Source organism: Chlorocebus sabaeus, chromosome 10 (assembly GCF_047675955.1).
Source record: "Chlorocebus sabaeus isolate Y175 chromosome 10, mChlSab1.0.hap1, whole genome shotgun sequence".
In the NCBI taxonomy this organism is placed as follows: Eukaryota; Metazoa; Chordata; class Mammalia; order Primates; family Cercopithecidae; genus Chlorocebus; species Chlorocebus sabaeus.
The window spans coordinates 106,252,858-106,279,561 of record NC_132913.1 but is presented as its reverse complement, the minus strand read 5'-3'; the positions used below and the strand labels follow the sequence as shown (position 1 = coordinate 106,279,561).

The 26,704-nt window shown below is 44.0% G+C and overlaps 1 protein-coding gene across 1 annotated transcript in view; it reads right to left on the bottom strand.

Annotated features, from left to right (window-relative positions):
• CYP27A1 (cytochrome P450 family 27 subfamily A member 1) overlaps window positions 1–11,144 on the bottom strand; it is a 35,586-nt gene extending 24,442 nt beyond the window's left edge. Inside the window, exon 1 of the mRNA XM_007966314.3 lies at window positions 10,436–11,144. Coding sequence (XP_007964505.1) covers window positions 10,436–10,690 — 255 coding nt within the window. The 5' untranslated portion in view covers window positions 10,691–11,144. The remainder of the gene's footprint in view (window positions 1–10,435) is intronic.
• Window positions 11,145–26,704: the final 15,560 nt, after the last annotated feature.

The window sequence follows — 26,704 nt, the reverse complement described above, 5'->3', positions numbered from 1 at the left end:
CTGATGCAGTTTATGAAAATTTCACAAACACGCAAAATCCTAGAATATGATGTCTTTAAGGAGGTTCATGAAAGGACAGAAAGAACCCTGAGAAGCACTCTTGAATTATTTTAAAAGGTTATAATACTTTAAAATCATATCATTTGGACTGGGTAAGAATTCTTGAAACTTTAGTGAAGAAACTGATTGGTTTATAAAACTGCTAACTCAAGCAGAACAAAAATTAATTAAATACCAAAAAAAAAAAAAAAAAACCTTGCCAGATTTTCATGCTAAATCATCCAGTACTGAAATTGTTTAGATACACAATTTGAATGAACTCCATGGTCTAAGTCAAATTACCTATGATAACTTACCAGTTATTAGTGCTATGCACCTAAATTGGAGAAACAATTGGTATTCAAGAGGACGTAAGTCCGATGTTAAGCATGGACTCATGGAGAACCAGGACAGCCACCTTGTCCTTCCTGAGTCCTTAAAGCTTTTGTTATTAAAAGTTCTGCATTCCATAACTCATCATGAAAAAGATAAAATGATCCAAATTGACCGGGCGCAGTTGCTCACGCCTGTAATCCCAGCACTTTGGGAGGCCGAGGTGGGTGGATCACCTGAGGTCAGGAGTTCGAGACCAGCCTGACCAACATGGAGAAATCCCATCTCTACTAAAAATACAAAACTAGCCGGGCGTGTTGGCACATGCCTGTAATCCCAGCTAGTAGGGAGGCTGAGGCAGGAGAATCACTTGAACCCAGGAGGCGGAGGTTGTGGTGAGCCAAGATTGCGCCATTGCACTCCAGCCTGGGCAACAATAGTGAAACTCCATCTCAAAAAAAAAAAAAAAGATTAAATGATCCAGGTTAAATATATATACACGTGTGTGTGTGTGTGTGTGTGTGTGTGTGTCGTGTGTGGCGGGGGGGTAGTGACTTCTAAATTGCTAAAATAGTTTATGACCAATATTTGGTTTGTCAAACCCATATTCCTGGGAAGACAATCAAAATTTCAGGTACATTTCGCTACCTGATGGGACATTTAAACATTTGTAGAAGGTTTTCATTCTATTGTCATTTTCAATGCAGGTTTTCTGGTTGTGTAAAAGCTTTCCCACACAAGAGGACTGATGTTATAACAATAGTTCATTACGCCACCTTGTATTTTCACCAGGTAAAGAAAACTTTTCATGGTTCACTAACTGAGGACATCAAGCCCTTCACAATCTAGAACCCAAAGAGTGGGTCTTCTGGGAATGTCACAGAAAGACTGCCCTTGCCATCCACACTGCATCAAGACTTTCAGACCTTGAATCTTGGTTCATAATTTCGTAACTCAGAAAGGTCCCTCCACATACTCGGAACTGTAAACCCATTAGAAACCTTAAAGTAAAGCTAACCAGAGAAGTTTCTCCCCAGAAGAAGACAGTATCCTTGATGTAGACAGCTTTTTCCCAAGATCACAGATCAAGACTTCTTTACTATCACGAGACTCTTATCTTCCAATTTTTTTTCTTTGCTTATGCCCCTATGAACAGTAGAAGTGAAAAGGGGATCTGTTGTGTGCACTCATGGAGTGTACTTTTATTTATGAAAGATTTTGCAGCCAACCTTATTACATGGATAACCTTATGCCTTAATAGATAGAAGACAAAGGCCCAATGTAGGTGAGAAATTTTAATGACACATATGTTGCCTCATAGTCAGTCAGAAACAGAACACTGGTCCACTCCTCTTAACCTACATCATGGATTAAAAGATCATTGCCAGGAGGTCTTCACTCTTCTCAAATGGTATCACGTGTTAGGTCCTTTTTTCCATGGTTTGGAGTAAATGAGGCAATGATTGGAAATTTATCCCTCAGCTGGGCACAGTGGCTCATGCCTATAATCCCAGCACTTTGGGAGGCCAAGGTGGGTGGATCACTTGAAGTCAGGTGTTCAAGACCAGCCTGGACAACATGGTGAAACCCTGTCTCTACTAAAAATACAAAACTTAGCCAGGCATGGTGGCACGTGCCTGTAATCCCAACTACTCAGGAGGCTAAGGCAGGACAATCACTTGAACCTGGGAGGCGGAGGCTGCAGTGAGCCGAGATGGCGCCACTACACTCTAGCCTGGGTGACAGAGCAAGACTCCATCTCAAAAAAAAAGAAAAAGAAAGAAAGAAATTTATCCCTCATGATAGACTCTTTAGCAGATCCTACTGTAAAGGATATGATTACACAACAGACTTTAAATTCTCTTCTGAAAGTTATGCTAAATAATAGAATTGCTCTAGATTACCTACTGGCTAAACAGGGAAGTATCTATGCAGCTGCTGGCACTTTCATCACATCTGGTATTTTAGAGATTCAGTTGTAGGGGATTAACAAAGAGACTGCTTAGTCAAAGCAAGTAGAATTTTTATCTAGCTGATTCTTTGATCTATTTGATTTTAGTTGGTTTGGTTTATGGGGAACCTGGCTAAGGAGCATACTCCAAACTCTAGGTATTATCCTCTTGATAGTCGTAACAGTAGTCTTCCTGGTGCAATGTATTCTCTCAAAAGTTTTAAATGTTTGCATGCAGCCATCTGTAGAATGTCAAATGGTCTCTCTTCAACTGGAATGAAAAGAGCTAAAAGAAATATGTGACCATGAAAGGCACCATAACCTATGAATGACGTGCTGAGACCAGAAACACAAAATGATGGTAACTGAGAGCAGTGCTAAGGCCCTAAGTTTTGCTCATACTCTTACCTAAGTAAGAAACTGACCAAAAGAGGAGAAATTGTAAACAAATTACAGGAGGCCATTGTTTTGGACTGAGCTCATGCACTAGCCTCCAACAGACCACACCAAACCAAAATAGAGTCACTTATGCTAAATGTGACATAATCAAACTAAGACTTTAAGGAAACGAATAGATCCTAGAACAGACTAGGTTTTGTCTTTCTTCTGTAAACAGGACATCCCAGCATAAAGATGTACCCTCTACTCTAACCTTTACAAAAAAATAACCAGAAGTCCTTGTTCTCGTCTTACAAAACCCCCTGCTCTGCTATTTCCCAGTGGATTCCAAGGCCAAATAAATACATTTACAATGGTAGTGACATCAGTGAGTAAAGTCTTGGTCATCCTCTAAAACTGAGATGACCAAAAGTGGGCAATTGTTAAATCAAGTTCAAGTTTAGCCTAACGCTGCTTCCTTGTATATTAAGTTTGGCCTAAAGGTTTCTCAGCACATTACGACCTATAATGTAAATGGAGTTGTATACAGACTGTAGCCTACTCTTGTGCCAGTCACCAAGTTTTGGGCAATCAGAGATGGCCAACTGTTCAAACTGTGTTCATATTAGGTAAATGCCAAGCTGTAATCAATCCGGCTGTTTCTGTACCTCACTTCCATTTTTTGTATGTCATTTTCCTTTTTCTGTTCATAAATCTTCTTCCACTACGTGGCTGCACTGGAGTCTCTGCGCCTACTCTGGCTCGGGACACTGTCTGATTTGTGAATCATTCTTTGCTCAGTTAAACTCTGCTAAACTTAATTCAGCTAAAGTTTTTCTCTTTCAACACATTCTTTCTATCTCTTAGCAAGCAATAAATATTAATAGGTCTGTCCCTAACCTTTTTAATGGCTGCATGAAATTTCATCATATGGATGTACCATAATTTAATTAGTCCCCTACTATGGGACATTTAAATCATTCTAATCTTTCCTGACCACAAATAAGACTGCCTTGAATATTTTGCATGTCTCTTTGCCCACAGCAGTTTGTCTGTAAGTGCAAATGCTAAATTGCTATGATTCATTCTGGCAATGTAATTGCAAAACTGGCATAATTCACACATATTTTGCCTTAATACCTAGTTTCATATTCCCATCCCTGAGGCTTTTGGGCATGTTCCCTGTTCTGCTACAGTCTCAAGGACAACTTCATAGATGTCTACCAGATGACCCGGAAAAACACTCAAGTCCAGTCAAGGTAAATGGACAATAATCTCTGGAAGGCCTGATGGTAACATGAGTGCTAAGGAAGAAATCTATCTAATCAAAGGTTTTTGTCAAACTGAAGAAAGAATGTGTTAACAGAATGGGAGTGGTTTTCACAAAATCCAGAAGAAGGAAGCCAAATAGGAAGAATCTGGCAGCATTTATCACTCATAGTCCAAGGGAGAGAGATAATTAACCTAATGGAGAGTCACCAGAGAAGTACATTCAAAAGGGTTTCTCTAAGGCCCAGATGGAATTTTCTTCCATACAATTCTACTCCTTTCGTTCTGGGTCCTTCCAAGCGGTTCAGTAATGTAGTTAATAATTTCTCTCCCTAGGTAACTGAATCCGACGAAAAGGGTGTAGAGGATTAAAGACAGCTACAGATTCCTTCACATGCCTCCCATTAAGAGGTGAAGTCCATGTCTCCAGGATCTCAGTGGGCTCTGTAACTGCTTTGATGAGTGGAATACCGTGGAAACGAGACTGTGCTGATTTTCAGGACCAGGCCTTAAGAAACTGCAACTATTATCTTCTGTCTCTTGGAACATTCACTCTGGGGCAAGCCAGCGCATGCACGAAGTCCAAGTGTTCTAAGACCACCATGCTGTAAGGAAGCTCAAGCTAGTCATAAGAAGAGAGAGATAACCAGCTGTTCTGGCCAAACCAGGCCAGGAACCAAACATGCAACTAGAAAAGTCATCTTGGCCATTCCAGCCCCAGAAGAGGTGACATGCCAGCTAAAAGCCAGACTCAAGGCCCAGACATATGGCCTCACTTGAGCAATCCTCTCCATCTTTGCCCATTTGAGCTGAAGGCCCGCTCCATCATGAAGCAGAGATAAGTCATTTCCACTGTGCCCTGCCCACATTCCTGACACACAGAATTATGACTATAACAAAATATTTGTTGTTTTAAGCCACCATGATTTGGGATAGTTTGTTATGCAGCAATAGATAACTACAACAGAGGGTTCTAGTGCAACGGAGTATCATGATTCCTGGGAGGCTTGACTTCCTGTCTTAATTCATTTTGTATTGATATAACAGAATATCTGAAGCTGGGTAATTTATAAAGAACAGCAATTTATTTCTTACAGTTCTGGAGGCTGGAAAGTCCAAGGTTTAGGGGACTGTATCTGGTTAGGACCTTCTTGCAACATCATCCAATAGCAGAAAGCAGAGGGGTAAGAGAGCATGTGTGTGAGGTAGGGAGGGAGGGGCTAAAATAATCTTTTATCAGTAACCACTCCCATGATAACTAATCATTCAGAATCATTCCAATCACCTCTTAAAGGTCCCACCTCTCAACACTGTTGCATTGGAGATCAAGCTTCCAACACATGAACTTTAGGAAGCACATTCAAACCAGAGCACCTCCTCATTAAATAATCATGCAAGCACTCCAGTCCACATTTGTTTTTCTGGATTTGCCCAATGTGGGCCAGTCCCCAATCATCCGCCTATGCTGAATGTGTTGACAACATTTAGTTTCTGAAACCTCAAACACCGAGAACTGAAGGGTCAGGCTTGTTCAGTCTGCCCACCTCCCTCATTGTCTTTTCTTCACTCTATAATATGTCAACAACCCAGATCAGGGAGCTGGGAAGAAGGGTGACACAGATAAGTTTACCATCAGATGTATCCACTGCTCAGTACCACTCATAGCACCTCCCCTATGCCTAAGACCGTGCCTGGCACTTGGGGGAAAAAGGTAGGAAAGACATAGGCCCCGGCCTCACAGCTTCATAGCCCCAATCTCTAAGCCATATAAACAAGTGATGATAAGAAACGTGATACATGGTGGCCAGGCACAGTAATTTATGCCTATAATTCCAGCACTTTGGGAGGCCAAAGTGGGTGAATTGCTTGAGCTCAGGAGTTCAAGACCAGCCTGGGCATAGCGAAAACTGTCTCTACCAAAAATACAAAAATTAGCCAGGCATAGTGGTGCATGCCTGTGGTCCCAGCTACTTGGGAGGCTGATGTGGGAGGACAGCTGGAGCCGGGGAGGTCAAGACTGCAGTGAGCCATGATCGCACCACTGCACTCCAGCCTAGGTGACAGAGTGAAACCCTGTCTCAAAAAAAGAAAAAAAAAAAAAAATAGAGAAATATGATAACATAAAATGACACGTATGTGCTTAGGACATTGGGGGACCTGGGGGAGATTAAATCATTAATCTCCTGGGTACTGGGGGGCTCAGGAAGGGTCACAAAGCCAGGCAGTCTATAATAAGAGCTACATAATAGATATCTCATAATTCTCAGGATCAATATGTTTGAAAGATATTAATTTGATATAAATGTAACATATGTTTACATTTCATTTTTCCAGCGTTCAACATAATTTTTATCAGGAAAGAGAAAGGCACTGGCATTTACGTAGTATGACTTTTACATGTCCTAATTCCTACCTCACTCCCTTAAGTGCTACAATGCTTCTCAAAGCTTATTTTTATTACTTTTTTGTGTGTGCTAATGCAGTTTTTGACAACTGAGGGAGCAAGGGACATCGTGGTTGGCTGTTCCTACGTCCATTCCCATCCTCCCCTTTGTGTGGCAGATACCTTGTTTGCGTGGGAGGGACCCCAATCCCAGCTTGAGGGTGAACCAGCACAGAGGTAAGCTAATTAGGGTATGTCTGTCACCCCCTGGCCACTATGATGGGTTCATGGATAGGCAATTAACCCAGGCCAAGCCCGTCAACCAACTCCTGCAAGACAGCTGAGCCAAGGGAACTGCAGAAAAACAGAGATGGCATTTTTTAAATTTAGAGATAGGGTCTTGCTATGTTCCTCAGTCTGGTCTCAAACTCCTGAACTCAAGGGATCCTTCTGCCTCAGTCTCCCAAGTAGCTGGGGGACTGTAGGACTGTGCCATCACACCCAGCTGAAGCTGTAGTTTTGATGACTTCCTGAATCTCTAGAACAAACACACCTGAAGGATACTCAACTATTGGAGTTTTCAGTTCTATGAGCCAATAAAGCTGCTTTATAGTTTAAGCCAGTTTGAGTGGCAATCTAACAAATTCTAACTGATGCAAAGTGAGTAACTGAAACACAGTCTCTAATTTTAAAGGGCTATTAACTGAGTTTTATAGATGTACAACACTCCTCTCTCTATTAATGCACACTAGCCACATATAGTGGGAAGGGCTAATGTATTTCCCATGGGATAGCCCAGGTTCGTGTGCTGCAAGACGTTTGGGATACAAGGACTGAAACCAGGGGGCTCTGCTATATCCCAGCCCTGGACTCTCCTTTAAAAAGCCATACATCCTGACTTTCCCCTGCTTTCCTCTTCCTCCTTCTAAAGCCATCTAGAATTTCTTTGGTAGTTACTGCTCTAGACATCATCCTAAGCAAGTCTGCCCCTGAGAAATCCTTAGTTCTCACCCTTGAGGCATTTACTGGGCCTCTCCCATTTCTAAAGGTTAAATCAAGCAGAAGAAGTTAACAAGAGTCTGTTTTCTTGGCTTAAAGCAGGGGTGCCCAACCCCTGGGCCACAGAACAGTACTAGTCTGTGACCTGTTAGAAAACAGGCCTCACAGCAGGAGGTAAGCAGCAGGTGAGTGAGCAAAGCTTCATCTGTATTTGCAGCCACTCCCCATCATTCATATTACCACCTTAGCTCCGCCTCCTGTCAGATCAGTGCTGGCATTAGATTCTCACAGGAGCACAAACCCTATTGTGAACTACGTATGTGAGGGATCTAGGTTGCACACTCCTTATGAGAATCTAATGCCTGATCTGTCACTGTCTCCCATCACCCCCAGATGGGATGGTCTGATTGCAGGAAAACAAGCTCAGGGCTCCCACTGATTCCACATTATAGTGAGTTGTATAATTATTTCATTATATATTACAATGTAACAATAATAGAAATAAAGTACACAATATGTAATGCATTGACTCATCCCAAAACCAGCTCCGCCACCCCAGTCCATGGAAATATTGTCTTCCACAAAACTGGTGCCAAAAAGATTGGGGACAACTGGCTTAAAGGATCTGGGTCCACAAGTGATTTCAAAACCATCTCTCAGTATTTTCTGACCTGCCCCCTGTCAAACTGAAATAATCAAAAGAATCAGAATCCAGTTTTAAACATTTTATTCAAGTGAAAAGTTGAGAATAGCCATTTGGGAAACACACACTCCAGAAAAATGGGATCAGTGCTCCAAAATTAAAAGTTAAGTCCTTGCTTATATAGGCAGGAAACAAAGTTTCAGAGGGTTATAACACTTTCTATACAAGGCTGGTTTATGAGTTACAATTTAATTAGTTATCATTTGTTTTCTTTTCCATGTGTCTCATTTTCATTTCCTTTCCAATTTAAAATAGTATAGTTAACATTTCATCTTAAAGCAATGTGATAGGCATGAAATCTTTGCGTGAGAAAGATAAAAGGAAGTGAATCTACAATGAAGTTCAACAGTGAAGAGGGAAGGCATCTTCCTTGGCCCCTGTAGACATTTACAACGTTTTCAAAACCAGAGGTAAAGAAGAAAGTTAATCTATAATCAGAGAAACAAAGGTTACAGCTGCTTAGGTTACAGCAGCCTGGTTATGTGACTTGAGTCCCATAATCACATAATCACATTCCCTTAAGGCTCAAAATATTTTAAAGTTCCAACAGCTTAGATTTTGAATTACTTATTTTCACACCCCCAAGTCTCACAAACATGAGCCCAACAGGGAAGACTGCAGGAGAGACAGCAGCCACCAGGACACTGCAGAGGATGCAGCCCTGGTTGTAGTCCGTTTTGCCCTTTGTTGCCCTCAGGGTCATCTTCTCCCTCATCCTCAACCTCCAGTCCAGCTTTCTCTGGAGTGTGGCTCAGATCTGCCTTTCCATCCTGGATCCTGCCATGCCTGAGCCTTCATCACCTTAGACCCTCTGCACCTCTCCTACTACACACACCACAGCCTGGACAGTGTTCCATGCAGGCCATCTTCACCCCATGCCTGCTCAAGAGCTCACCATGGCCCCTCAGAGGAACCAGGGCCCTTATCTTGATCTTCAAGGCTGTCCTCAAAGGCCTGTTCTGTCCCCAGTCCCCACAGCTCCTCCTCATTTCTGACTCCTTTCCAGCACAGACACATGACCAGCAGCAGGTGGTTGAGTATCCCAGCCCAGGACCAGCCTGCTCCTATCAGTCCCTGACAACCAAGTGTCCTTGTGAAGGCACCCTGTGAATCGAAGCCCCCTCCCTCTTCCCCAACCTTAGAACAGCTTCTCCTCCCAGAGGTCTCTCTGTGAAGTTAACTTTTTATTACTTTATCTCTTTGTCCTCCATCTTCTTCAGAGGAGCATATAAGCCCCATGAGGGCAGAAGCCTCATCTCACTGAATCCCAGCACTTGGAACCATGCCTGGAACATGGTAGGTGCATTTACATTTGTTGCTAGTCATTAGGAAGACAGATCCCACATGAACCCCTTTGGTTCATTTCCTAAATCCTCTCCAACACTGGTCAGTTTTGGGTTTTCCGGTCTCTGTCAGTGAGCAGTGAGCTGTTCATCCCTGCCTCATTTCTGTATTCTGCTGGATAAAACTTTCTTATTAGACATTGGTTTTCTCCCCCAATACCACTGACCTGAACACAAACTGATTTCTTTTTAATTAATTAATTAATTTATTTATTTATTTTGTGAGACAGTCTTGCTTTGTTGCCCAGGCTAGAGTGTAGTGGCACGATCTTGGCTCACTGCAACCTTCGCCTCCCAGGTTCAAGCGATTCTCCTGCCTCTGCCTCCCTAGTAGCTGGGATTACCAGCATGTGCCACCATGCCCAGCTAATGTTTGTATTTTTAGTAGAGACGGGGTTTCACCATGTTGGCCAGGCTGGTCTCAAACTCCTGACTTCAGGTGATCTTCCCACCTCAGCCTCCCAAGGTGCTGGGATTACAGGTGTGAGCCACTGCACCCGGCCTCAGACTGATTTCTTAGTAACAAAAAGTACCTTTTCCTTTCTGTCTGTGAGTTTGCTTCCACGATCTGAGAAGCAGCATTGTGTTTTCCCCTAAGAGGAAATTTACCTTGCAAATAACCAAGAGGCTTCTAAAATCCTCCTGAAGTTATTTCCTTTGGAAGAAGTCTGTGGTAGCCAGTATCATGACAGAATTAGTGATTCCATATCTGTCAGCTTACACACTTGCCTTTGCCACTGTCTTCCCAAGACAGTTCCCTCCTCAGCCTCTGCTCACTTTAAGTCCAGCGTCCAGATCCCCTCCTTGCTGGTGCCTTCCTGATTTACACCCCTCATCGTCCTGTTTATCTCAGCTCAAAGGGCTCTGTCTGTACTTTGCACATTCTCCCTACAGATTTCCAGTTTATGACCATAGCCTCAGTGGGTCCCCAGCTGAGTTCCTGCAGTCTTCACTTTTTGTCCAAAGTCTCCTCACCTCTAGCCTCTCTGTTCCGGTGCCCACCCCCATCCCCAGGACGCGATGCCCCCGCGGGTTACCTGTAACTGGTGCAGCTGCAGGGCATAGCCTTGAACGAACAGCTGAAAGAAGAAGCGCAGCTGCCCTAGACGTGGAATCTCCTTTAAGCTCCGTTGCCGCCGCCCGATACCAGGCCCGGCTCCGGGAGCCTCGGTGGCCTTGTCCGAGGGGAGGGCGGTAGGGATCGTGGCCTTGGCTCTGGCCCCGTGGGGGCAGAGGCCACGGCCGGCCCCTCGCAGCGCCCACCTCAGCCTCGCGCAGCTCAGCGCAGCCATGGGTTGTGCTCGCGCGCCTGCACCTTTGGGTCGAGTGCGGAACCCCCGGACCCGCCCAGGCAGCAGCTCAGGGCGGGTTCAAGGCCGGGCGCTGGGGAGGGCCGAGCAAAGGCCAGCCAGACCCCTTCCCGCTCACTCCCTCGCTCCTCCCAGCGTCGTGGGGGCTGCAGGAGAGGGACGCGGTGACTCAGGGATACCCACCGCGCCCCGACCAAGGCCTCCGCCACCGACTCCTCACCCCGCGCCCCCAGGCCTCTCAAATAACTTTTCGCTAGGTCTGAACTCTGGGCGGGGGTGCAACGAGATTCTTTCGAAACCGGGAAGTCCTACACCGGGACAGGTCCTCGCCCGCCCGCGGGTTCCCCACCCAAGGCGACCCTCGCGTCCTGAAGGGAACGGGAACCGGCCGCGACTAAGCTGCCCTCGGCTTCTCCCAATGGCCGTCCGGATTGATCCCGGAGTCAGTGCGGAGCGAGGGGGGCCAGTCATCTGATCCCTGGAGGGGGGCCGCTGAACAAAGAAATCTAAATATTCGTGTTTTGTTTTTTTTTTAATCCAATTCTTCCCCCACGAACCTCCCCGCCGTGTCTGCCAAGGCAGGATGTTTCAAACTGCAGGTTGAGAGCAGATTTCGTAGATGGCCAGAATAATTTTTAATAAAATGAAAAGAGTAACATAATATGGAAAATTTATTGCAAGAAGAAAAAAAAAGTATTGTCTTATGAATCCTATGTTTCATGTATATTCAAAGTATAGTTTTCAAAAAGTTTAAAAACATGACTCTTGCAAGTATAAAATAAATACAGGGTCAAAGATCACATTCAACCCAGGACTGAAGGACCCAGCAGAACGGTACAGCTGGTTCTAACAGCATTTGAAAAATTGGTGATTTACAGGCAGCCAGAGAAGAAAGGGCCTATTAAGTTCAATTAGACTGACAGCTGAGTTGCTAGGTTTGGCTTTCTATTTATTTATTCAAGGGCTCCTAGTTTCTTGAATCTGTGACTGGATGTCTTTGATCAGTCTGGGGAGTTTCTCAGATATTCTATGTTCAAACATTGCTTCTCCCCATTTTTTTTCTCCTTTCCTGGGACTTCAAACTGCTATATGTATGTTAGATCTCCCTGTACCCTTCCTCCCTCTTACCCTGTCTTGTGTATTTTTGTTCCTTTGTGTCTCTAGTTTGTTAATTCTCTCCCCCCAACTTCCCAGACATAGTCTCACTCTGTCACCCAGGCTAGAGTGCAGTGGTGGAATCTCCGCTCACCTCAACCTCTGCCTCCCGGTTCAAGCAATTCTCCTGTCTCAGCCTCCACAGTAGCTGGAATTACAGGCACCCGCCACCATGCCCGGCTAATTTTTGTATTTTTAGTAGAGATGGGGTTTAGCCATGTGTGCCAGGCTGGTCTCAAACTCCTGACCTCAGGTGATCTACCTACCTCGGCCTCCCAAAATGCTGGAATTACAGGTGTGGGCCACAGCACCCAGCCTAGACCATACTTTTCATTTGGTTTTTGGACAGGAAGGACAGGAGGCCATGCTTTAAAAACGTGGTGGCACATGCCTGTGATCCCAGCTACTTGGGGAGGCTGAGGCAGGATAATCGCTTGAACCCGGGAGGCAGAGATTGTAGTGAGTTGAGATTGTGCCACACACTCCAACTTGGACAACAGAGTGAAACTCCATCTCAAAAAAAAAAAGAAAAAAAAATATATATATATATGGTCTAGTTCAAGACTTAGGAGCCATTAACAAGGTCATAATTCCCTTATATCCTATAGTGCCAAATCCTTATACTACACTTAACCAAATACCAGAAAACACCAATTAGTTCACAGTGTTAGATCATAAGAATGCTTTCTTTTGTATCCCTTTGCACCTCGACTCTCAGAATTTATTTTCTTTTGAGTAGACTAATCCTGAAACTACTATTACCCAATGGTACACCAGGACAATACTGCCTCATGACTTTAGGGATAGCCCTCGCTTGTTCAAAAATGCCTTGACACAAAAGTTAAGAAAGCCAGAGCTAAAAAGGAGAGCCACACTCCAGTATGTAAATAACATCTTTGTATACAGCCCCACTAAAGAGGACTCAAATAAAAATGCCATTCAAGTCCTAAACTTCCTTAAAAAAAAAAAAAAAAATTCAGTTCCCACCACCCAAGACCCAAATTTCTCAACCAAAAGTGAAATACCTGTAGTACATCCTAAACATCAAACAAAAGTTTACTTAGAAGTAAAACCTCTATAAACAAAAACAAAAACAAAAAACAAACAAACAAAAAAACTAAGAACTGTCCTGGGTATAGCAGGATTTTGCAGAATTGCTAAGCCATTGTATGAGGCCCTAACAGGGCCAAAACATAAGCCACTCAAATGATCAAAAAACAGGAGGCTTTATCTTCTAGCTAAACAAAGGGGTTTACACGGTAATAAACCACACCTGTTGTTCTTATATTAACAACTCAGGATTAATTAGACTGCCAGCTCAACAGACTTACCAACACGCTACCTGGCTACATAATTTCAATAAGCACACTGCTTAAACCATCTGGGACCCCATCAAAAAATACCTACCAAGTGTGACAGTTCCTACCTTTCCTGGAAACTTGAATAACTCCAATTTCTACTAACCTTCGGTCCTTGCTTGTTTAACCTCCTTATAAAGTTTGTGTCTTCTGGATTATAGCAGTTCCATGTCAAAATAATGGTCACAGAAAAATTCCAACCAATCCCTGCCTCGGATTCAGATTCTGCTAATAACCCACCCTTGGGACCTTTAAAACAGGCAGCCAGAAATTTCCATGCCCTAACTAGACATGGCCAAACCCAAATCAACAAAAAGTAAATATAAAACATTGACCCCCTCCCTCATCAACCCTTACAAATAAAGAAGAAAAATCTCTGAGAGCAGTCAAATAAGACAGGAATAATACACAGCGGGCGCAGAGAAATAAACAATTCCAGGCTTCACACGACTAGCAAAAGGAAACTGTTAAAACAGCTGCAGGAGCCAATAAGACCCTGAAAACCAAGATGTGGGCCAAGCTGGCTAAGACCGATGGGAACCAACAAAGCACTGGATTTGACTTAGGTTTCGCCTAAGACCTCATTATACACTCGTTAACATGCTAAATTTCACACACCCACCAGCGCTGTGACAGTTCTAGGAACACCTATATTTGGTATAAAAATGAGTGGTACTGGCTGGGCATGGTGGCTCACACCTGTAGTCCCAGCACTTTGGGAGGCTGAGGTGGGCGGATCATGAGGTCAGGAGTTCAAGCCCAGCCTGGCCAACATGGTAAAACCCCATCTCTACTAAAAATACAAAAATTAGCTGGGCATGGTGGCACGTGCTGTAATCCCAGCTACTTGGGAGGCTGGGGCAGAACTGCTTGAACCAGGACCAGGAGGCAGAGGTTGCAGTGAGCCGAGATGGCACCACTGCACTCCAGCCTGGGCTACAGAGAGAGACTCCATCACGAAAAAGAAAAAAAGGACGGCACCGCAGTTCCGAGAAATCTTTACCTTTTTCCAGAAATCTTCATGAATATTCCACCCCTTGGTTAAAGAAACCCATAAAGATGGTAACTCTAAACCCCATGGTACAACTCTCTTGAGCCGGCCCACACTCCCTTCTTTAATGTGTCCTTTTCCCTGCAATAAATCTCCACATTTTCACTATTTTCTGACTCATCCTTGAATTTCTTCTTGCAGTGGTGTCAAGAACCTGGACACTGGCCAGGGTTGAGGTCTCACCAGTATTTGGGGACCTCCCATAGCCCACCAGTTTTACCTGGAGCTCTGAGTCTCAGTCCTCCCAAGGTGACCAGGCATCTTCCCTGGACACCAGGAGGAAATGGGAAAGAGAGCCCCCATCTCCTGCCACTCCACCTCCTCAGGGTTCAAAAGACCCACACATCAGACAGTGCATGTTCCTTTACCAAAAACCTAGGACATCTTCAAAGGGGAATCACTATGAGGAGAAGCAAACACGTCAAATTTCACCTCTCCCAGGTTGCACAAGGGCAGCAGCTGGGGGCCTTGACTTTCATGACCTTGTGCTTGAGATGTTTCCCTGACAGCGGGAGTGCAGTGGCATGATCTCAGGTCACTGCAACTTCTGCTTCCTGGTGTAGGATATAATAAATTCCTCTTCAAAGGTTTTAGCCTGTAAATTGTTAAGTACAACGAGTTCTGAGATCCTCTCCAAAGAATCAATGTATCAGTTATGTTCAGCTCTCCATTTTAAAATTTTCATCTCCTTGTCCCTAGTTCCAGTAAACAACCTCTTCCTAGCCTCTATCACCTGCTCTGTCCTGAGTCACCCCTGGTTACCTACTCTGATCTAAGTCAACCTGAGTCACCCATTCCCACCAAACTACTCACCCTGCCACTCCGACTTGTACCCCTGCTCTCTTTAGAATAGCCAATTGGAATTAGCTTAGACTATGCAGTCCAACCCTAGCCAACAGGGGAATGACATAGCAGTAGGGGCTACCTGCATCAGGAATAAGAACCCCTTTCCCTCCCTTGTGCAGGTGTGCTCTTGCCATTGCTCCATCCACAAGTCACATCCTTCTATAGAAGTAAAATTGCCTTGCTGAGAAAATTAAATTTATGTTCAAGTGCTATTTCTTTGGCAGCACCAAAAATTTATTTATAACACTGGGTTCAAACTATTCTCCTGCCTCAGCCTCCTGAGTAGCTGGGATTACAGGCACCTGTCACTACGCCTGGCTAACTTTTGCATTTTCAGTAGAGATGGGGTTTCACCATGTTGGCCAGGCTGGTCTCAAACTCCTGACCACAGATGATCTACCCACCTAGGCCTCTCAAAGTGCTGGAATTACAGGCCTGACCCACCGTGCCCGGCCAAATTTTTACATTTTTAGTAGAGACGAGGTTTCACCATGTTGGCCAGGCCAGCCTCAAACTCCTGGCCTCAAGTGATCCGCCCACCTTGCCCTCTCAAAGTGCTGGTGTTAAAGGCGTGAGCCACCACACCTGGTCTTTTCCTCAATTCTAATAGGTATTTGGATCTATTTCCCTTCACTCCATCCTAGAGGTCAAAAACCCAGATAGCTTTATATGCAGCAAACCAAGCCAGAGACCAGAATAGGGGACTGGTGGGAAAGCCCCAGGGCAGCTACCACCTAGCTCCACCAGTTGTTGCCCCCATGCAAATACAGGCCTGGTATTGCTAGAGTTTTGGATTTTTGCAGAGAAGTCAAAAATCTGAATTTTTATGATAAAAAATCTGACAATCTTTTTTAAAAAAATGTTTAAATTAGCTCAAACAAAACCTGTGTATGCCAGTTTCCACCTCGTGCTTTACTATGTTCCACTTTTCTCTGCCTGTTTCTGAGCCAGGGCAATCTGGTTAGAAATACTGACCCTTTATAAAAACACTTGCTCCTTATATTACTTCATTTGAACACTACAGAATCCCTAAAGAGTTAGAGGCTGTTATTCTTCTCCTGCCATAGGAAACATGAAGTTCAGAGAGGTAAAGATCAGTAAGTGGCAGAGCCAGATTTTGAACTGAGTTTAATGTTCTTTCTGTTAGATTTGAGGTGAGAGGGGAAGGAGGAGACAGTGTGAACAATTCTATTGCAGAAATGGAAAGTTGAGAGAAGCTCACTCATACCCTGATAGCCAGAGGCTGACTGATGGTGCATAAGAAGGTAGAACCCGGCTGGGTACAGTGGCTTATGCCTGTAATCCCAGCACTTTGGGAGGCTGAGGTGGGTGGATCACCTGAGGTCAAGAATTTGAGACCAGCCTGACCAACTGGGTGAAACCCCATCTCTATCAAAAATACAAAAATTAGCTGGGCATGGTGGCACACACCTGTAATCCCAGCGACTTGGGAGGCTGAGGCAGAAGAAATTGCCTGAACCCAGGAGGTGGAGGTTGTAGTCAGCCAAGATCATGCCATTGCACCCCAGCCTGGGCTACAAGAGCAAGACTCCATCTCAAAAAAACAAAAAACAAAAAACAAGGTAGAATCCATTGCCTGAGCCTATATAATGTCATCTGTCTAGAGCAAAATAGCACTTTCCAGCCCTGGTGACTTGAGCTATGGGGGGGGCAGCTCACTATCTCAACCAGGGCTACCATGCCAGTGTCCCTAGAAATGGTCTCAAGGACATGTTCTGTCCTTCTAAATCAGATACATTCTTTTTTTTTTTTTTTTTTTTGAGACAGAGTCTCGCTCTGTGCCCCAGGCTGGAGTGCAGTGGTGCGATCTCGGCTCACTGCAAGCTCCGCCTCCCGGGTTTACGCCATTCTCCTGCCTCAGCCTCCCGGGTAGCTGGGACTACAGGCGCCCGCCACCTCGCCCGGCTAGTTTTCTTGTATTTTTAGTAGAGACGGGGTTTCACTGTGTTAGCCAGGATGGTCTCGATCTCCTGACCTCGTGATCCGCCCGCCTCGGCCTCCCAAAGTGCTGGGATTACAGGCTTGAGCCACCGCGCCCGGCCATCAGATACATTCTTAGTTCTCCCTCCTCCCTCCCTCTGTTGCTCCCTCCCTCCCTCCCTCCCTCTCTTTCTCTGTCTCTCCTACTTCCACATCCTTTGTAGGCTCCTGGAAGCATCTGCTGGAGAACTTTGAGATAATCTCAGGCCTACCTGCCTAGATATCTCAGATGTCCTCATACTGGGCAAGAGGGAACTTTCGAGGCTTCCCTTCTAGGAAGGAGGTATAGGTCTTTTCTGTTCTGAGATTCTCAAAGTCACTAGGTGAGGAGAAGTTCAGGACACAGGCCCCTATCTCAGGGACACACATCAGCCTAGAAGAAGAGGGAAAAAGAGGAATTGAAGAAGAAAGAGAGAGGAGGAGGAGGCAGAACTAACATCTGAGGGCTTACAAAATGCCAGGCATATTCTGAGTACTTTCCTAACATTAATTCATTTCATTCCAGCATTACCTCTAAGAGTTAGCATTATTATCCTAATGTTTTAGAATAGAAAGCAGAGGGCCAGGCACAGAGGCTCACGCCTGTAATCTCAGCACTTTGGGAGACTGAGGCAGGCGGATCATGAGGTCAGGAGTTTGAGACTAGCCTGGCTAACATGGTGAAACCCCATCTCTACTAAAAATACAAAAAATGAGCTGGGCATGGTGGTAGGTGCCTGTAATCCCAGCTACTCAGCAGGCTAAGGCAGGAGAATCGTTCAAACCTGAGAGACTGAGGTTACAGTAAGCCAAGATCGCACCATTGCACTCCAGCCTGGGTGACAGGGCTAGACGCCATCTCAAAAAAAAGAAAAAAGAAAGAAGATGGTCGAATAGGAACAGCTTCGATCTGCAGCTCCCAGCGTGATCAATGCAGAAGATGGGTGATTTCTGCATTTGCAACTGAGGTACCTGGTTCGTCTCATTGAGACTGGTTGGACAGTGGGTGCAGCCCACAGAGGGTGAGCCAAAGCAGGGTGGGGCATTGCCTCACTCAGGAAGCGCAGGGGGTTGGGGAATTTCCCTTTCCTAGCCAAGGGAAGCCGCAACAGACTGTACCTGGGAAAAACAGGACACTGCCGTCCAAACACTGCACTTTTCCAATGGTCTTAGCAAACGAAAGACCAAGAGATACTATCCCGTGCCTGGCTCCATGGGTCCCATGCCCATGGAGCCTTGCTCACTGCAAGGGCAGCAGTCTAAGATCAACCTGTTAGGCAACAGCCTGGCAGGGGGAGGGGCGTCTGTCATTCCTGAGGCTTGAGTAGGTAAACAAAGCGGCCAGGAAGCTCAAACTGGGCAGAGCCTACCACAGCTCAACAAGGCCTACTGCCTCTAGACTCCACCTCTGTGGGCAGGGCATAGTGGAACAAAAGACAGCAGACAACTTCTGCAGACTTAAATATCCCTGTCTGACAACTCTGAAGAGAGCAGTGGTTCTCCCAGCACAGCGTTTAAGCTCTGAGAACAGACAGACTGCCTCCTCAAGTGGATCCCTGACCCCCATGTAACTTAACTGGGAGACATCTCCCAGTAGGGGCCAACAGACACCTCATATAGGCAGCTGCCCCTCTGGGATGAAGCTTCTAGAGGATGAATCAGGCAGCAATATTTGCTCTTCTGCAGCCTCCACTAGTGATACCCAGGCAAACAGGGTCTGGAGTGGAACTCCAGCAAACTCCAACAGACCTGTAGCTGAGGGACCCATTAGAAGGAAAACTAACAAACAGAAAGGAATAGCATCAGCATCAACAAAAAGATCATGTACGCCAAGACCCCATCTGTACGTCACCAACATCAAAGACCAAAGGTAGTTAAAACCACAAAGATGGGGAGAAACCAGAGCAGAAAAGCACCTCTTCTCCTCCAAAGGATTGCAGCTCCTCGCCAGCAATGGAACAAAGCTGGACAGAGAATGACTTTGATAAGTTGACAGAAGTAGGCTTCAGAAGGTCAGTAATAACAAACTTCTCCAAGCTAAGGGGGATGTTCGAACCCACTGCAAGGAAGCTAAAAACCTTGAAAAAAGATTAGACGAATGACTGACTAGGATAAACAGTATAGAGAAGATGTTAAATCACCTGATGGAGCTGAAAACCATGGCATGAGAACTTTGTGATACACGTACAAGCTTCAGTAGCTGATTCGATCAAGTGGAAGAAAGGGTATCAGTGACTGAAGATCAAATTAATGAAATAAAGCGAGAAGACAAGGTTAGAGAAAAAAGAGGAAAAAGAAACGAACAAAGCCTCCAAGAAATATGGGACTATGTGAAAATACCAAATCTACGTTTGATTGGTGTACCTGAAAGTGATGGGGAGAATGAAACGAAGTTGGAAAACACACTTCAGGATATTACCCAGGAGAACTTCCCCAACCTAGCAAGAAAGGCCAACATTCAAATTCAGGAAATACAAAGCCCACCACAAAGATACTCCTCAAGAATAGCAACCCCAAGAAACATAATCATCAGATTCTCCAAGGTTGAAAAGAAGGAAAAAATGTTAAGGGTAGCCAGAGAGAAAGGTTGGGTTACCGACAAACGGAACCCCATCAGACTAACAGCGGATCTCTTGGCAGAAACCCTACAAGCCAGAAGAAAATGGGGGCCAATATTCAACATTCCTAAAGAAAAGAATTTTCAACCCAGAATTTCATATCCAGCCAAACTAAGCTTCATAAGTGAAGGAGAAATAAAATCCTATACAGACAAGCAAATGCTGAGAGATTTTGTCACCACCAGGCCTGCCTTACAAGAGCTCCCGCAGGAAGCACTAAACACAGAAATAAATGACCAGTACCAGCCACTGCAAAAACAGGCCAAATTGTAAAGACCATCAATGCTATGAAGAAACTGCATCAATTAACAGGCAAAATAACCAGTGAACATCATAATGACAGGATCAAATTCACACATAACAATATTAACCTTAAACGTAAATGGGCTAAATGCCCCAATTAAAAGACACAGACTGGCAAATTGGATAAACAGTCAAGACCCATCAGTGTGCTGTATTCAGGAGACCCATCTAATGTCCAGAGACATTCATAGGCTCAAAATAAAGGGATGCAGCAAGATCTACCAAGCAAATGCAAAGCAAAAAAAGAGCAGGGGTTACAATCCTAGTCTCTGATAAAACAGACTTTAAACCAACAAAGATCAAAAGAGACAAATAAGGCGATTACATAATGGTAAAGGAATCAACTCAACAAGAAGAGCTAACTATCCTAAATATACATGCACCCAATACAGGAGCACCCAGATTCATAAGGCAAGTCCTTAAAGACCTACAAAGAGACTTAGACTCCTACACAATAATGATGCGAGACTTTAACACCCCACTGTCAACATTAGACAGATCAACGAGACAGAAAGTTAACAAGGATATCCAGGTATTGAACTCAGCTCTGCACCAAGCGGACCTAACAGACATCTACAGAACTCTCCACCCCAAATCAACAGAATATACATTCTTCTCAGCACCACATAATACTTATTCCAAAATTGACCACATAGTTGGAAGCAAAGCACTCCTCAGTAAATGTAAAAGAACAGAAAGCACAACAAACTGTCTCTCAGACCACAGTACAATCAAATTAGAACTCAGGATTAAGAAACTCACTTAAAACCGCACAACTACATGGAAACTGAACAACCTGCTCCTGAATGATTACTGGGCAAATAACGAAATGAATGCAGAAATAAAGATGTTCTCTGAAACCAATTAGAACAAAGACACAACGTACCAGAACCTCTGGGGCACATTTAAAGCAGTGTGTAGAGGGAAATTTATAGCACTAAATACTCACAAGAGAAAGCAGGAAAGATATAAAATTGACACCTTAACATCACAATTAAACGAACTACAAAAGCAAGAGCAAACAAATTCAAAAGCCTGCAGTAGGCAAGAAGTCATTAAGATCAGAGCAGAACTCAAGGAGATAGAGACACAAAAAAACCTTCAAAAAATCAATGAATCCAGGAGCTGGTTTTTTTAAAGGATCAATGAAATTGATAGACCGCTAGCAAGACTAATAAAGAAGAAAAGAGAGGAATCAAATAGCTGCAATAAAAAAAGATAAAGGGGATATCACCATCGATCCCACAGAAATACAAACTATCATCAGAGAATACTATAAACACCTCTATGCAAATAAACTAGAAAAGCTAGAAGAAATGGATAAATTCCTGGACACACACACCCTCCCAAGACAAAACCAGGAAGAAGTTGAATCTCTGAATAGACAAAGAACAGGCTCTGAAATTGAGGCAATACTTAATAGCCTACCAACCAAAAAAAGTCCAGGATCAGATGGATTTACAGCTGAATTCTACCAGAGGTACAAAGAGGAGCTGGTACCATTCCTTCTGAAACTATTCCAATCAATAGAAAAAGAGGGACTCCTACCTAACTCATTTTATGAGGTCAACATCATCCTGATACCAAAGCCTAGCAGAGACACAACAAAAAAAAAGAAAATTTTAGACCAATATCCCTGATGAACATCAATGCAAAAATTCTCAATAAAATACTGGCAAAACGAATTGAGCAGCACATCAAAAAGTTTATCCACCACAATTAAGCCTGCTTCATCCCAGGATGCAAGGCTGGTTCAACATATGCAAATCAATAAACATAATCCATCACATAAACAGAACCAAAGACAAAAACCACATGATTATCTCAATAGATGCAGAAAAGGCCTTTGACAAAATTCAACAGCCTTTCATGCTAAAAACTCTCAATAAACTAAGTATTGATGGAACGTATCTCAAAATAGTAAGAGCTATTTATGACAAACCCACAGCCAATATCATATTGAATGGGTAAAAATTGGAAGCATTTCCTTTGAAAACTGGCACAAGACAGGGATGCCCTCTCTCACTACTCCTATTCAACATAGTGTTGGAAGTTCTGGCCAGCGCAATCAGGCAAGAGAAAGAAAGAAAGGGGATTCATATAGGAAAAGAGGAAGTCAAATTGTCCGTTTGCAGATGACATGATTGTATATATAGAAAACCCCATTGTCTCAGCCCAAAATCTCCTTAAGCTGATAAGCAACTTCAGCAAAGTCTCAGGACACAAAATCAATATGCAAAAATCACAAGCATTTCTATATACCAATAACAGACAGAGAGCCAAATCATGAGCAAACTCCCATTCACAATTGCTATAAAGAGAATAAAATACCTAGGAATCCAACTTACAAGGGATGTGAAGGATCTCTTCAAGAACTACAAACCACTGCTCAAGGAAATAAAAGAGGACACAAGCAAATAGAAGAACATTCCATGTTCATGGATAGGAAGAATCAGTATCATGAAAATGGCCATACTGCCCAAGGTAATTTATAGATTCAATGCCATTCCCATCAAGCTACCAATGTCTTTCTTCACAGAACTGGAAAAAACTACTTTAAAGTTTATATGGAACCAAAAAAGAGCCCACATTGCCAAGGCAATCCTAAGCAAAAAGAACAAAGCTGGAGGCATCACACTACCTAACTTCAAACTATACTACAAAACTACAGTAACCAAAGCAGCATGGTGCTGGTACCAAAACAGATATATAGACCAATGGAACAGAACAGGGGCCTCAGAAATAACACCACACATCTACAACTATCTGATCTTTGACAGACAAAAACAAGAAATGGGGAAAGGATTCCCTATTTAATAAGTGGTGCTTGGAAAACTGATTAGCCATATGTAGAAAGCTGAAATTGGATCCCTTTCTTACACCTTACACAAAAATTAATTCAAGATGGATTAAAGACTTAAATGTTAGACCTAAAACCATAAAAACCCTAGAAGAAAACCTAGGTTTTCTTCATTCAGCACATAGGCATGGGCAAGGACTTCATGACTAAAACAACAAAAGCAATGGCAACAAAAGCCAAAATTGACAAATGGGATCTAATCAAACTAAAGAGTTTCTGCACAGCAAAAGAAACTACCATCAGAGTGAACAGGCAAGCTACAGAATGGGAGATAATTTTTGCAATCTACCCATCTGACAAAGGGCTAATATCCAGAATCTACAAAGAACTTAAACAAATTTACATGACAAAAATAACCCCATCAAAAAGTATGCAAAGGATATGAACAGACACTTCTCAAAAGAAAATTATTTCTGCAGCCAACAGACACATGAATAAATGCTCATTATCAAGGTCATCAGAGAAATGCAAATCAAAACCACAATGAGATACCATCTCACACCAGTTAGAATGGCAATCATTAAAAAGTCAGGAAGCAACAGATGCTGGAGAGGATGTGGAGAAATAGGAACACTTTTACACTGTTGGTGGGACTGTAAATTAGTTCAACCATTGTGGAAGACAGTGTAGTGATTCCTCAAGGATCTAGAACTAGAAATACCATTTGACCCAGTGATCCCATTACTGGGCATATACCCAAAGGATTATAAATCATGCTACTATAAAGACATATGCACACATATGTTTATTGCAGCACTATTCACAATTGCAAAGACTTGGCACCAACCCAAATGTCCATCAATGATAGACTGGATTAAAAAATTGTGGCACATATATACTATGGAATAATATGCAGCCATAAAAAATGATGAGTTCATGTCGTTTGCAGGGACATGGATGAAACTGGAAACCATCATTCTCAGCAAACTATCACAAGGACAGAAACCAAATACCACATGTTCTCACTCATAGGTGGGAACTGAACAATGAGAACATTTGGACACAGGGCAGGGAACATCACACACTGGGGCCTGCTGTGGGGTGGGGGACTGGGGGAGGGATAGCATTAGGAGAAATACCTAATGTAAATGACGAGTTGATGGGTGCAGCAAACCAACATGGCACATGTATACCTATGTAACAAACCTGCAGGTTGTGCACATGCACCCTAGAACTTAAAGTATAATAAAAAGAAAGAAAAAGAAAACTTGTCCCCCAGCAAAAGAAAGAAAGAAGAGAGAGAGAGAGAGAGAGGAAGGAAGGAAGGAAGGAAGGAAGGAAGGAAGGAAGGAAGGAAGGAAGAGGGAAAGACAGAAAGAAAGAGAGAAAGCAAGCAGAGGGGCAGGGATTAAAAGTAAATTTCAGGCCAGATGTGGTGGCTCATGCCTGTAATCCCAGCACTTTGGGAGGCTGAGGCAGGTGGATCACCTGAGGTCAGGAGTTCGAGGCCAGCCTGGCAAAACCCTGTCTCTACTAAAAATACAACAATTAGCCAGGCATGGTGGCGGGTGCCTGTAGTCACAGCGACTCAGGAGGCTGAGGCAGGAGAATCGCTTGAACTTGGGAGACAGAGGTTGCAGTGAGCACAGATCGTGCAACTGTACTCCAGCCTGAGCAACAGAGCGAGACTCCATCTCAAAAAAAAAAAAAAAAAAAAAAGTCAATTGCACACCCCAAATAATTTGCCCAAGTCATACAGCTAGTAGGGTCACATCCAGAAATCAGAAACTAGAAGTCCCAATCATTTTACTCTGCAGAGTAGAGAAAACTGACTCCCAGTAATCAAATATTTTTTCTCTAAATATTTCAACACATGTCCGAATGCCAACTTTTACAACGCAAATATTTGACTATTTTAGTTCTCTGTTCTGTCACCCTTTCCCTAAAGGCAGTGAGATGAGATGAAACATTTTCTTTTTTTTTTTTTTGAAACGGAGTTTGGGAGTTTGGCTCTTGTTGCCCAGGCTGGAGTGCGATGGCACAATCTTGGCTCACTGCAACCTCCACCTCCTGGGTTCAAGCAATTGTCCTACCTCAGCCTCCTGAGTAGCTGGGATTACAGGTGTGCACCACCACTCCTGGCTAATTTTGTATTTTTAGAGATGAGGTTTCTCCATGTTGGTCAGGCTGGTCTCGAACTCTCAACCTCAAGTGATCCGCCCGCCTTGGCCTCCCAAAGTGCTGGGATTACAGGCGTGAGCCACCATGCCCGGCTTGAGATGAAACATTCTAACCACTGCTTCCTTACTTAGGATGGGACACTCAGTTAAAAGGGAGTACCTGGAGATGTTGCTATACTGCGAATACTTGAATAGGGCTCCCTATCTTGAAGTACAAGAATTCATTGAAACAGGCCGGGCGCGGTGGCTCAAGCCTGTAATTCCAGCACTTTGGGAGGCCGAGATGGGCGGATCACGAGGTCAGGAGATTGAGACCATCCTGGCTAACATGGTGAAACCCCGTCTCTACTAAAAAATACAAAAAACTAGCCAGGCGAGGTGGTGGGCGCCTGTAGTCCCAGCTACTCGGGAGGCTGAGGCAGGAGAATGGTGTAAACCCGGGAGGCGGAGCTTGCAGTGAGCTGAGATCCGGCCATTGCACTCCAGCCTGGGTGACAGAGGGAGACTCCGTCTCAAAAAAAAAAAAAAAAAAAAAAAAAAAAAAGAAAAAAAAGAATGCATTGAAACAAGAGGCAGCATGATATAATTGGCAATGAGGCGAAACTCTGTCTCTACTAAAAACACAAAAAATTGCCAGGCATGGTGGCACATGCCTGTGGCCCAGCTACTCAGGAGGCTGAGGTGGGAGGATGGCTTGACCCTGGGAGGCGGAGGCTGCGGTAAGCTGAGATTACACCACTGCACTCCAGCCTGGGCAACAGAGCAAGGCCCCTGTCTCAAAAAAAAAAAAAAAAAAAAAAAAAAAAGGCCAGGCACGGTAGCTCATGCCTGTAATCCCAGCACTTTGGGAGGCCAAGGCAGGCGGATCACGAGGTCAAGAGTTCGAGACTAGCCTGGCCAACACAGTAAAACTCTGTCTCTACAAGAATACAAAAATTAGCTGGGCGTGGTGGCGTGCACCTGTAATCCCAGCTACTCAGGAGGCTGAGGCAGGAGAATAGCTTGAACCCAGAAGGCGGAGGTTGCAGTGGGCCGAGATCACGCCACTGCACTCCAGCCTAGGTGACAGAGCAAGACTCCGTCTCAAAAAAAGAAAAAGAAAAAGAAAAGAAAACACAAAAACAGGCCTGGTGTGGTGGCTCACTCCTGTAATCCCAGGACTTTGGGAGGCCAATGTGGGAAGATCATTTGAGGCCAGCCTGGGCAACATGGCCAGATCCCATCCCCCCTACCCCTCAAAAAAAAGAAGAAGAAGAACAGAAGAAGAAACAACTTACAAAACTATTTCAACAGCTGATTTCACATGCACACACTCGACTGGAAAGGTACATACCAAAATTAACAATGGTGGTAAATTATATGTGATTTTTATTTCCTTATTTAGGCTTTTCTGCATGTTGTGTACATATGCTTACCAAAAGATAAGCAGTACTATTTGTAATAGTCCTTAACTAAAAACCACTTAAATACTGGCCTGGCGGGGTGGCTCACGCCTGTAATCCCAGCACTTTGGGAGGCCAAGGCAGGTGGATCACTTGAGGTCACGAGTTCAAGACCAGCCTGGTTGACATGGAGTAACCCTGTCTTTAGTGAAAATACAAAAATTAGCCAAGTGCGGTGGCATGTGCCTATAATCCCAGCTACTTGGAAGTCTGAGGCAGAAAGATGATCTTGGACTTCCTAGCCTCCCAGATTGCACCACTGC